Source organism: Phascolarctos cinereus, unplaced genomic scaffold, assembly GCF_003287225.1.
Source record: "Phascolarctos cinereus isolate Bilbo 61053 unplaced genomic scaffold, phaCin_HiC Scaffold_5;HRSCAF=322, whole genome shotgun sequence".
NCBI classification, from domain to species: Eukaryota; Metazoa; Chordata; class Mammalia; order Diprotodontia; family Phascolarctidae; genus Phascolarctos; species Phascolarctos cinereus.
Window position 1 is genome coordinate 141,002,865 of NW_027555958.1, and position 12,245 is coordinate 141,015,109.

Genomic DNA, 12,245 nt, shown 5'->3' on the forward strand with positions numbered 1-12,245 from the left:
TCTGTCTCTTATGGAAAAAGTATTCTGTAAATCTTATATGGCTTTTTTATTTGAATCTAATATTTCAACAAGTTTCTCATATAAACATTAGCCATAATTAGTTCAACTTTCCTGCTCAGTGTAGTAGGATGTGCAATGGATGAGGGAAGAGAAGGAAAATAGGTTTCTATGACTACATCCTGGCTTAGCCAGGGAGGAATTTCTGGTCTTGTCCAACTGAGTATAGGTCCCAGAGACATACCAACATGCATAAATGGATTTGTGGTTGTTCAGTAGTTTCAGCCGTGTCTGACTCTTTGTGACCCCATTTGGTAATTTTATTTTGGCGAAGATACAGGAGTGTTTTGCCATTTCCTCCTTCAGCCCATTTTACAGATGAGGAATTGAGGAAAACAGGGTTAAGTGACTTGCCCAAGGTCACCCAGCTAGTAATCTGAGGTCAGATTTGAACCCACAAAGATGAGTCCTCCAGGTCTGGTACTCTTTCCACTGCGCCATCTACTTGCCTCTAATAAATAGATGTACATCTCTGAAAGAGAGTATGGGCTGAAAGGTCTATAAAAGTGGACATGGCAACTTTACCTATGAAAAAATAGCCAGTTGAGATGAGCATTAAAGGAAGCTATGGATTCTAAAAAGCAGATCATAAAAGGGGAACTTCGGTTTCTTGGAAACTTGGTAACTTTGGTTCCTCAGGGCTTCCTTACTTGCTTCTTTCCTCCTTCCCTTTCTTTGTTCCTCCCCTCCCCTCTCTTTCCCTTCCTTCTTTCCTTCCTTCCTTCTTAAGTACCTGTTGCATACAACCTAGGAGAGAGGAACAAATATAACAAGACCTGGTTCCTGGAGGAAACAACTAGGTGGCCAATGCATAGAGTGCTGAACTGGGGAAAACCTGAGCTTGAGTCCTCCCTTAGATACTAGCTGTGTGACCCTGGACATTTAACCTCTTTGCCCCTCAGTTTCCTCCGTAGATACAGTGCTTGACCTGAAGTTAGGAAGACCTGAGTTAAAATGCTGCTGTAGACACTTGCTGTGTGACCTCGGGAAAATAATTTAACCTCTCTTGGCCTCAGTTTCCCCATCTGCAATGGGGATAAGAATACTGCTTACCTTACAGAGTTGCTATGAGGATAAGATGAGTTAATACTTGTAAAGCACTATGAATTTTAAAATGGCACATAGATGCTAATTATTATTATTAATGTAATATAAATTAGAATCTGAAAAGTATACCAGTACATGCTCAAATGTAGTTGGTGTTGGGTGGGAAGGAGGAAAGCTATGCTTCTTTTTTTGTCCATTGGGCAGTATTCTTTCCTTTTTTTTTTAATTGCTTTTTGGTGAGGCCATCAGGGTTAAGTGACTTGCCTAGGGTCACACAGCTAGTAAGTGTCAAGTGTCTGAGACCAGATTTGAACTCAGGTCCTCCTGATTCCAAGGCCGGAGCTCTATCCATTGTGCCACCTTGCTGCCCCAAACTAACTCACTGGGCAATATTAAGAAGCCATTCCCTAGGAAATTGTGATCTGGCCAGCATGGCCTTCTTGTTCTTCCTCACATTCAATGTTATATCTCCCATGTTCATGCCTTTGTATGGGCCAATCTTCAAGCCTGGGAATGTGCTCCCTCATATGATCTGTTTTTTAGGATGCATGGCTTCCTTTAAAGCTCATCTCAACCAGCCGAAAGACACTTCCTCATCCTTCCAGCAGCTAGTAGCTCCCCACCCAAATTATCTTGGGAGGTACACCCATCCCAGAATGCACAGCAGTGGATGTCTTGGAACAGAAACTCCCTGAAGATAGTGTTAGAAGGTGGCTGGAATTGGTTCTTAGGGAGGGCTGGGAAGGAGGAAGCTGTACTCTAGGGTGAAAAAGTGGATCACTTCCATCCTGAGGCCTGGCACACTTTGTAGAATCAAGCACTCAGCCTGGGATCTGGACTTTTCTGCTCTTCTCTTCAAACACTGAGAAAAGCTTCAGTGGAGAACAATAGCTGAGACCATTGCTAGCACTGAGCCTAGCCAGCCAGCCCAGTTGGGGAGAGGTGACCCCTGCTGCCCCTCAACACAATTTTCTCTTCCCATGGCTCTGAGCCAGGGAGAAAGCAGCTGTCCTTAATTGCCCCACACATTGGAGTCCGGCCTTCTTTTTCCTTGTAATCAGGTGTTAACACAGGAAAGCCCTGCCTGCTTGGTTCCTGCCCTGCAGCAGCTGGCTGGCCTAGTCAGCTGAGCTTAGTTTTAAATCTAAACCAGCACTAAGACTTCTGGAACACCCTGTATTTTGCATATGCTTCTATATTTGTAGGTTGTTTCCTCTAATAGAATATAAACTCCCAGAGGCCATTTTTGTGTTTATATTCCCAGATCCTAGTCCAATGCCTGCCACATAGAAAGCACTTAGTAAGTACTCACTGATTACATATGCTTTCCAATATACCTGCTTCTATTTTGTGAGGCACTAAGAGGAGATAAGAAGGTTGTTTGTTTGTTTTTTAAAGAAACAGACCAGGATTATACATCAAAATGAATGCTGATTTCCTCAAAGTAGTCACTTGGGAAACTATACTGTATAACAATTTTGAGTACAGTATGTGTTTGGGCATTTTTTTTTTTTGGAATTGCTTTCAGAGATTGCATCCCAGTGTCTTGCTCATCTGTAGCTGTGGTATAAACCTTGCTTTTTTTGAGATTGGATTAGGTTTTTGAAAACAGCTGAAATCCATTTTTGTCAGTACTGGGGTTTAGTGGTTGGCAGGACCGGCTAGACAGGAGCTGTCTGGGAACTGGAAACTAGACAGTCTTGCTGAGTTGAAACAGGAAATTGGGGCAGGTCTCAGCAGCAAGTAGAGGAAGGAAGTTACGATAGGTAGGTGGGTGGGCTCAGAAATATTCTCTGTTATCTGGAGAATGGTTGGAATTCCCAGCAGTTTGGTGGTACAGATGGCAAGCAGGGGTCTGGCAGCAAACAAGAGGTAGTGGTCCAGGTAGGCAGATGGTTATCCCTGGGGAGATCTGGCAGTTATATAAATAGAAACTCCAGGAGAAAGGCAGGAGCGTGCAATCAGAGCACCAGGCCACAAGCAGTATTCTCAGCAGGCAGGTAGCCTTTCCATTCCCGTGGCCTCTCTCCATTCCCTTAATATTCTTGCATAGCTTATAAATGGGCTTGGCAGACAGTTCTGAAAGAACTCCATGCCTGTTCTAAGCACTGGCAACATCATAGAAATAAGGCTCAAGGGATCATTTTGAAGGACATATATGGTATAGAATGCCATGATTTCTGGCTCGCTTTTGTGATTCTCTCTGGGGGTCCAGAAGGTCATGCTTTTAAGAACACATATACAAATAGTCATTAAGAAGAGGCAGTGCTGCAATATCCAGGCCTTGGGATGTCTGTTGTAATCTCATGTATGTTAGCTAACTTTTTTTTTGCCTTTAGCTATAAAATAATGATGTTTAGCAAATTCAAAGAATTCATTATATTGTGCAGAAAAGTTAAATTATCATGTATATTTATTTTTTTTTTATAGGATGGGAGGTCCAATCTTTTCTTTTAAAAATACTAAAAACAGATCATATGGTTTCACTGACCTTTTATTTATTTTAATGCTCAAATTTGAAAAATGCACAATGAACTCTCTGTTATCTAGGAATTCTATTAACTGAAAACTCTAGTGATCAGCACTTTATTAATATAAAGATAATTGAAGTTCATCATAATGATGTCATGTTCTTGCATGATCCTGAAATGTCTTCTGGCTCATCAAAAATTAAATTGTTTTCAAGAATAGCTGTTTGTTGTGCATTTTATTAAATTTGAATTCTTTGGAAATTAGTGATCCTCCTGTAATGTATATGACAGAATATTAAGAGAAATAGCATAGAAGAGTGGAAATAGTTCTGGATATAGAGTCATAAGATGGGAGTTTAAGACCTTAGTCTTCCACTTACTAACCTTGTGATACTAGGCAAAGGTACTCTGTCTCAGTTTCCTTATTGATAAAATGGGGATATTAAGGATTGCATTGCCTGCCTCACAGGATTGGAGTGAAAATTGAATGATATAACGTATTTATAGTATTTTACAATCCTTAATATGTGACAAAAAATACTAGCTATTATTATATAGTATGGGTGAGAAACAAAACCTCTTAAATGAGAGAGTTGAAGAGAGTGACCTTTAAGGTCCCTTTTCTGGCTAAAAATCCAGAACTATACTTGTTTTCCCTGCTTCTCCCCAGTTCCCTGATCTATGTATTTCTTACCTTTTGCTTGGTGATAAATTTTGGGATTGGGATGCCAATTAATGCAAATACAATGGCTCAGCAGGAAAAGCCTTAGCCCTCTTCTTTGGCAAGTTTGAGGAAATTTCAGAAGTCATGCACCATTTTTTTGAGGGATGAATTTTGTCCCTCATAATCACATATCAATAGGTCAAAGAGCACATGGTGAGGATGAGTCCAATTCAATTCAATATATATATATATTTTTTAAAAAAAACATTTACCATGGGAAAGGCACTGGGCTGGGGATACATGGCCAAAAGAAAAAAAAAAGCATTTTCAGCCCCTAAAGATTTTACCTATTTTTCAGTGGGCTTTGGGTACATATAGATAAGTTTAAGAAAATCTGAGGAAAAAGAGAGAACTAAGATTAGGGGGATTAGAAAAGGCTTCCTCCAGCAGACAGTGGCTTGGTTGAGCCTTTAATGTGCTAAGAGGCCTTCAATTGGCCAAACTTAAGCAAAATGTGCTCATCAAGTTGAACCCTGTGAGACAGTATTTTATGGTAAAGGCACCTATGGGAAGCTTTTAGATTTGTCAACAAATTTTGGAAAATTGGGCATTTTATACTCATGATTTATCAGTCAGATATTTATAATTATCAGATCTAATGCCTTGATTTGTGAACAGATGATCAGTTGGTGATTAGTTGAATTCTTTTTAACTTAAAGGAAGAGGGGGAAAAAATGGGTATACATAGTGAATACTCAAACAATGGATGTTTAAAATCTTTAATAATTGGAAAATAAAATGGGAGAAACATATCTTGGCAAAAAAGACTATGTTGAAAGGTAGTAGATACCTTCTGTAAAAGCAAGTTATTTTGATCAAAATTTGTTGCCAAATTCCAATTCTAGAAAATGGCTACCATCTACCTTAAATCACTACTGTCTTCCCCAGAAGATTTCCTCCTTCCACTATCATTCCCAGTCTCTCTCTGATCTTCAGTTTCTACCTATCTACTGGCTTTTGCCTATAAACATGCTGTTTCTACCACCCTAAAAGAAAAAACAAAACAAAACTCCCAAACCAAAAACAACCCTTACTTGATCCTTCCCTGATACCTATATTCCTGTATATCTTGGTTAAACTCCTTGAAAAACAGTCTCTACTAATTCTTCTACTTCTGTCCTCTCAGTCTTCTAAACTCTTGCAATCTGGTTTCCTAATATCATCAATCAATTGAAACTGATCCATACAAATTTTTTGTTGTTCAGTCATATCTGACACTTCTTGACACCATTTGGAGTTTTCTTGGCATACATAATGGAGAGGTTTGCCATTTTATTCTTCAACTCATTTTACAGATGAGGAAACTGAGGCAAACAGGGTGAAGTGACTTGCCAGAGTCCCATAGCTAGTAAATGTCTGAGGCTGGATTTGAACTTGGAGATGAGCCTTCCTGACTCCAGGCCCAGTACTCTATTCACCACACCACCTAGCTGCCACCATCCAAAATTACTAATGATCTTTTAATTGCCAGATGTAATGGCCCTTTCTCAATCCTCATCCTTCTGTAGCATTTGACACTATTGACTACCTCCTCTTATATCCTTTCACCCCCTCTATTTTGTGTGTGTGTGTGTGTGTGTGTGTGTGTGTGTGTGTGAGACTTTGCTGTCTCTTGGTTCTCTTTTCCTACCTTTGTGAATGCTCTTTCTTATTCTCCTTTGCTAAATTCATGTCATGCTCCCTAACTGTGTGCCCCCCAAAGTTCTGTCTTGGGCCCTCTTCTCTTTTTTCCCTTTACTTTATTTCAGTTGTTAATCTCACAAATTCCACTGGTTCTATTATCATTTCTACGTAGATGACTCCCAGATAATTTATTGAGCCCTAATCTCTCCCTTGAACCAAAACCTCACATTAGCAACTTCCTGCTGGGCATTTCAAGCTGGATGTCCCAAACTGGATCTCAAACTCAACATATCTAAAACAAAGCTCAATGTCTTCCCCTTTGAGCCCAAATCAAACACTAACTCATCTGTCTGGCATTTAAAGCCCTTCACAATCCACCTTCTTTCTGCCTTTTCAGTTTTTTTACACTTTCTTGTGCTCCATCTACTCTACAATTCAGCCATATTGGTGTACTTGCTAGCACAATACATTGCTACTGTGCCTTTTCACTTGAAGTCTCTTCCTTCTTGCCTTCTTTTCTTAGATTCTTTGTCTTCCTTCAAGAGTCAGCTCAAATCTCTCTTCTACAGGAGACCTTTCCCAGTCTTTCCAGCTACTGCCTTCCCCTTCAAGGTTACCTTCCATAGGTATCTTGTATCTTTGTATTTATGCACCTGTTGCCTCCCTCACTAGAATGTGAACTCCCTGAGGATAGGAACTTTTTTTGGGGGAGGGGAGGAGCCTTTCTTTGTAGCCTCAATGCTTAGCATAGTGTCTGGCACAAAGTAAGTGCTTAATAAACAGTTGATTGATTTTCCTTTTAGCTTTGTTATTTTCTTATAGCCTCACATTTGTTTTCTTTTGATTTTAGTGATGCATAAGAATAGCAGGAATCTATTTTGGGGGGGTTGTGTTAAGGTCATTTTGCAAACTCTAAATGCTTAAAATATTTGAAGCAGCTTTTTTTTAAATGAATGTCTCCTCCCTAAACATGAATAAATAGAGATTCTGGGCTGTGCTGCTGACAAGAAGTACTTCACACAGAGCACAGGTGCAGAGGTAAATACACATATTAGTGACATCTATTTTTTAATTATGACAACAGCAAAAACCAACTCTTTTCAAGTGCATTAGAAGAGTTCTGGAGCTATCTAAATCTAAAATCTTCCTTTGCTGGATAAGCAGTTACAATTTTTTTTTTTCTCATACAAAGAGCTAGACAGTACCCATCAACTATGACCCTTTGCTCTTTGTTCTGACTTGAACCTCCAAAGTGAGACCCCCTCCAAAGTGGATTTAGATGGTGGTTCAATGGAAAGAACATGAGCCTGGAATCAGAGGACATGAGTTCAAAAGCTCCACATCCCCTCCACATTGCTGTCTACTCCAAATGTTACCTTGGGCATATCACTTAAACCTCATTGAGCCTTAGTTTTGTCAGTGCAAAACAAGGAGTTAGACTAGGGCTTGTGAGGTCTCTTGTAGCTCTTCCAGCCCCCATAGCCCTATATCTATGGTCCAAGGCCTGAGGGAGGTCTTCAATTTCTGTCTCTCAACAAGGTCAAACTCATCAGGTCAGCAGTCCAAAGCAACGATTCTGGCACAAATGTCATCTTCTATGCTCTGAGAATTTTCTCCAGAATGGGGAATACCTGATGCTATCAACAGCTTTTATGGACAAAAATCACTCCAAGAGGATCTCCATGCAGATAATGACTTGTACCTAGTAGACACTTAATAAATGTTGATGGGGTTGAATTTTATTGAATATAAAAACATTCCAATGAAGTGGAATTAAAGTCTTTTCTGGAGTTGAGACAAAGAAGAAGCTATCTCAGATTGATTACTTATCCATTGTCAAATTGCCAGACAACTCCCAACACCCCAAAGTGGGGCAGCATGGATTTAATAGCAGAAAATCGATTGTCAAACTCATTCTTTTCCTTGAAAAGCTCTCTGGACTGGGGTAGTGATCTATCTTGGACTATACTTTCGATATGCACTTTAATGAAGTTTGGATTATTATTTTTAGAATAGATGATTCATGCCATCACAAATGTCTACCTGAGGGTAAATAGGCTGAATATTACCCTTCAAGGAGTTACCCAAAAAGCACTTGATCAGCCTGGGATTTGAGCTTTATGATTATGATTGGCCGGGGGAAGAGAAAGAGTAATGAGGTCTTTAGGCTAGGTTGAAATCAAATGCTGTCTGGTTCCATCTCACAAGCAGCATTTCTAACTATTTTGATCAGGGAACAATTCAACCTGCTGAATGAGGTTGTTGTTATTCATTCTTCATTCTCAAATGCCTTCATGAGAAGGGAAAGCTGTGGCCAGCCAAGACTCTGGTGTAAAATGAGCTCTTGGGATCCTAGATTTGGGTATGTCCTGTAATAATGCTAACTGGGTATGGCACCATTTCAGTATCACAGAAGGTAAAACATAATGATGATGTCTCCTTCTTCTAAAACCCCTCTCTTATGTGCCATAAAACCAGTTGTAGTCTCTGCCATAAACAGGCAGCTGAAGTCTCACTTGGGGATGTGGGATGTGTTTACTCATGTCTGTATTGTTTCCAAAGAAGATTATTATGAATGGCCCCCAAATACATTGTGTTTTTTCCTTTTTAATAGAGAGCACCTCGGCTAAAGCTTCATTTGCCCAGGCAAGGGATATACAGAGAATTGTTGGGTAGATAGAGGTGGAGGAAGAACAGCAAACACGGTATGCTATTAGTAGAGATAACTAAATGAAATAAATTCATTTAACCTTATGTCACGGAAATGATATCTGTAAAGAACTTTGCAAACCTTCAAGCACCCCATAAATTATAGTTATCATTAAACATTTTAATTTGGTTATGCTGATTGACCCCTCACTCTTTACCCTGAGGGTAGTTTCAACTAGTCTCAGGGTTCTTATCCTGGTCTCTCCTTCCTAAGATTCTGGCCACCCAGGTCTGTGGCTGGGACAGGCCTATTATATCTATGCAATCACAGAGAGAATGAAGCTGGTGCTTGAGGGCAGGGAATAAGCATAGTACAGTAGAAAGGGATGAATTAGAGAAAACCTGGGGATGGTAGTGGGAGAAAGCTACCATTAAAGATGAGAAGAGATTGAATCAAAGATACATGAAGAGGAGCTGGACTTGGCAAGAAGTTGCTGGCCAGCAAGAAGCTGGCCATCAGAGACTGGAGTGCAAAAGGAAATAGGAGAACGTTCTTGGTTCAAATTCTGACTCTAGCTAAATGATCTTGAGTGAGTCACTTGATCTCCCTGGGACTCAGTTTCCTCTTCTGTAAAATGAGATAGTTGGACTAGATCAAGAGTTCCTAAACCTTTTTTTGTGTGTTATGCATCTCTTTCATAGTCTGATGAAACCTACAGACCCCTTCTCAGAATGATGTTTATAAAAATTTCAGTTAGAGGTCAGTGAAAATAAAGATGTGATTTTTTTTCTTCCTCTATGTTCAAAAAGCCTCTGAAATCTATCAATGCACTCATGTTAAGAATCCCTAAGCTAGATGATCTCTAAGGTCCCTTTCAGCTCTCAATCTATGATTCAATAATCCCATGATTATTGTGTAACCAAATAGTGCCTTCAGACCAACAACGTCAATATTTCAGGCAAAGACAATATTGTCTGAGTTGTTCAAACAGATTGTACAAGGGTGACCAGATTTATAAAACAGAAAACATACTGACTGTGTCTACATGCATACCAAGGTAGCCTATTATAGTACCTTAATTGACTATAGACAGGGAGGGGAGAGAAAGCATAATAATCCTGTCCAAAACAAGCACTAGTCACCCTCTGCCTGATAGGATTCATTCTACAGGTGCAACTTTAATAGCAGAATAAACAACCTTTATCCATGGTACTTATTTTACTAGAGTTCTGTTCTTACGGAAAGATCCATTCCCATTTTGACACTTAAATCATTCACGTAGGAGAAAGGACAGTCCCAGACTGATTCCCTATGAACTACCAATCTTAGAGAAAAGCTTACCCCCTATTCCAAACCCATTTCTCACACTTGAACAAAATGGGTCATCTTTTTATCCCTAACAGATCTATTTGTAATATCAAGATAAAATATTTGTAAAGGAAATTTCTGTAGAAATGACACTCCATTAACAAAAACATTATCAAAAAATTTACTTTTGGGATCATGCTGTGGACCAAGGCTCTCTAACTAGAGATCAATAATTGATTCGTAGCTCAAATTTGAAAAGCCCTTACTTCCTCTTCCCTTGAGCATTACTGAAAAGCTTAAATGATAGGTTGCCAAGCATGCAAGTAGAGGACCTTGAAGTGAAGATGCTAAGTTCATGACCATAGTTACTACATACCTAGACAGAATTCTGCATCTCTCTGGCCTTTAAGACATAGACTGAATGATTCCTGAAGTCACTCAACAATTGCACTGAACTTCAGCTTTTTTTTTCCACTAAAAAGAGGAAATTCTCAAGGTCCATTTCCTGATAACCTTAAACTTTTTCCTTTGTGAAAGTCCTACTCTGATACTTCATAGTGGCATGGTGGTGACCATATATTTTGGAAGGCTAATGGCCAGCATTAGACAAACTCTGGAAGATCCTATTAAAGAGAAAAAGGCCTATAGTAGAGGTTGGCAAACTATGGCCCTTAGGCCAAATCTGGCCTGCCCCCTATACACAGGCCATAAAAAAACAGGAGACAGGACAGATATGACTTGAGGGGCCACAGTTTGCCTACTCCTGGCCTGGAATATATAAAGTGCCTGGCTTCATGCCTGGCTTGTTAAGACCTAGTCTAGTCAAGTTTAAAGAGGCTCACCAATAGACGATTTGCCACCAGATGATGAATTTTTGGCCCTAACAATTCATAAGGACTGTCAAAGGGGTCATAATCTGTGTCAGTGTGCACACTGATGAAATTGGACACTTTGAAATAATGAAGAGGTAAATTTTGTGGCTCCTCACATGAATTGCATCTAGAAAATCAATGCAAGAAATTTCTTTGGACTCACCTGCTCCTTGCTGTCTTCCCACAAGAACATCAGCTCCTGCCATGCAGCCCATTCCCAGGATGCAGACCACAATGCCAACAAAGTGCACAGCCTTGTATCGGATTAGCAGGAAGAACCAGGATAGGAGTATCACTACTGGGATGACAAAGCAGTCCAAGAGCTGTTTAGAGAGAAAGAACAGGATCAAGAATAAAATATTGGTATTTTACAGTCAGTTTGGTGCTTTGCTCAGAGTAGATGCTTAACAGGTTTGTACAGTTCAGTGAAATTAGATTTTCATTAACAAACATTCACTGTACATCACCAAACATTCATTTGTCACATGTAAGGGGCTTCCATTCAACTCAGGGCTGAGGAAATGAAAGTGTTAATTAGTAACAATAATAATCATTTCTATGGCCCTTTAAGATGTTGCACAATGCTATATATATGTATATGTATATATATATATATATGTATATATATACATATACATATATATACACATACACATATGTATATACATACACACATATATGTGTGTATATACACACACACACATATATATATACATATACATATTGCATATACACACACATACACACACACACACACACACACACACACACACACACATAATCTCCTTTGATCCTCACAACAATCTGTGAGGGAGGTTCTCTTTTTGTTCCCATTTTACAGATGAGTGAACTAAGGCTGAGAAATGTTAAATAATTTGGCCAGGGTCATGCAGCTAAGGAAATGTCTGTCATTATTTAAGCTCAGGTCTTCCTGACTCCAAATCTAGCTCTCTGTACCACCTAGGAGCTTGTAGGCCACTTGGCTTCATTTGATGCTTCCTTTCATTTATCTTTTGTCTCAACTCTTACCCAGCCCTCAGTCACTGAATAGGTGTGGCCTCAGGTAAACCAAAGCCTGGGAAAGACCTTAACTTAGAAGGCCAAGGTCACCCACTGCATCCTGGGCCATAACTAGTCATCTTGCCCTTTTTCTTGCCACTGGACTTCGAATGCTCTGGAGGAGAAAATGAGGCTGATGACTTTGCACAGCTCTGCCCCACTCACATCCAATTTATGGGCAAGTCAAGACATCACCCTTGTGATGTCATTGGTCCCCTGAGAAAATAAAGGATGAGCAACAATAGCAATAATTTATATTTTTGTAGTCCTAGTGTATATTGTCATTCTAATAGCTCATTTCACTCTGCATCAGTTCATAAAAGTCTTCCCATTTTCTCCAATTTCCTCCGCTATGTTAATTTTTATGGGACAATAACATTTCATTATATTCACATGCCACAATGTGCTCAATCATTCCCCAGTTGGGCACTCAC

At 39.6% G+C, this 12,245-nt stretch overlaps 1 protein-coding gene across 1 annotated transcript in view; it reads right to left on the reverse strand.

Moving 5' to 3' along the window:
- Nucleotides 1-12,245, reverse strand: part of SLC35F1 (solute carrier family 35 member F1) — a 573,453-nt gene that overhangs the window by 73,337 nt on the left and 487,871 nt on the right. Inside the window, exon 4 of the mRNA XM_020971644.2 lies at nucleotides 10,916-11,075. Coding sequence (XP_020827303.1) covers nucleotides 10,916-11,075 — 160 coding nt within the window. The remainder of the gene's footprint in view (nucleotides 1-10,915; nucleotides 11,076-12,245) is intronic.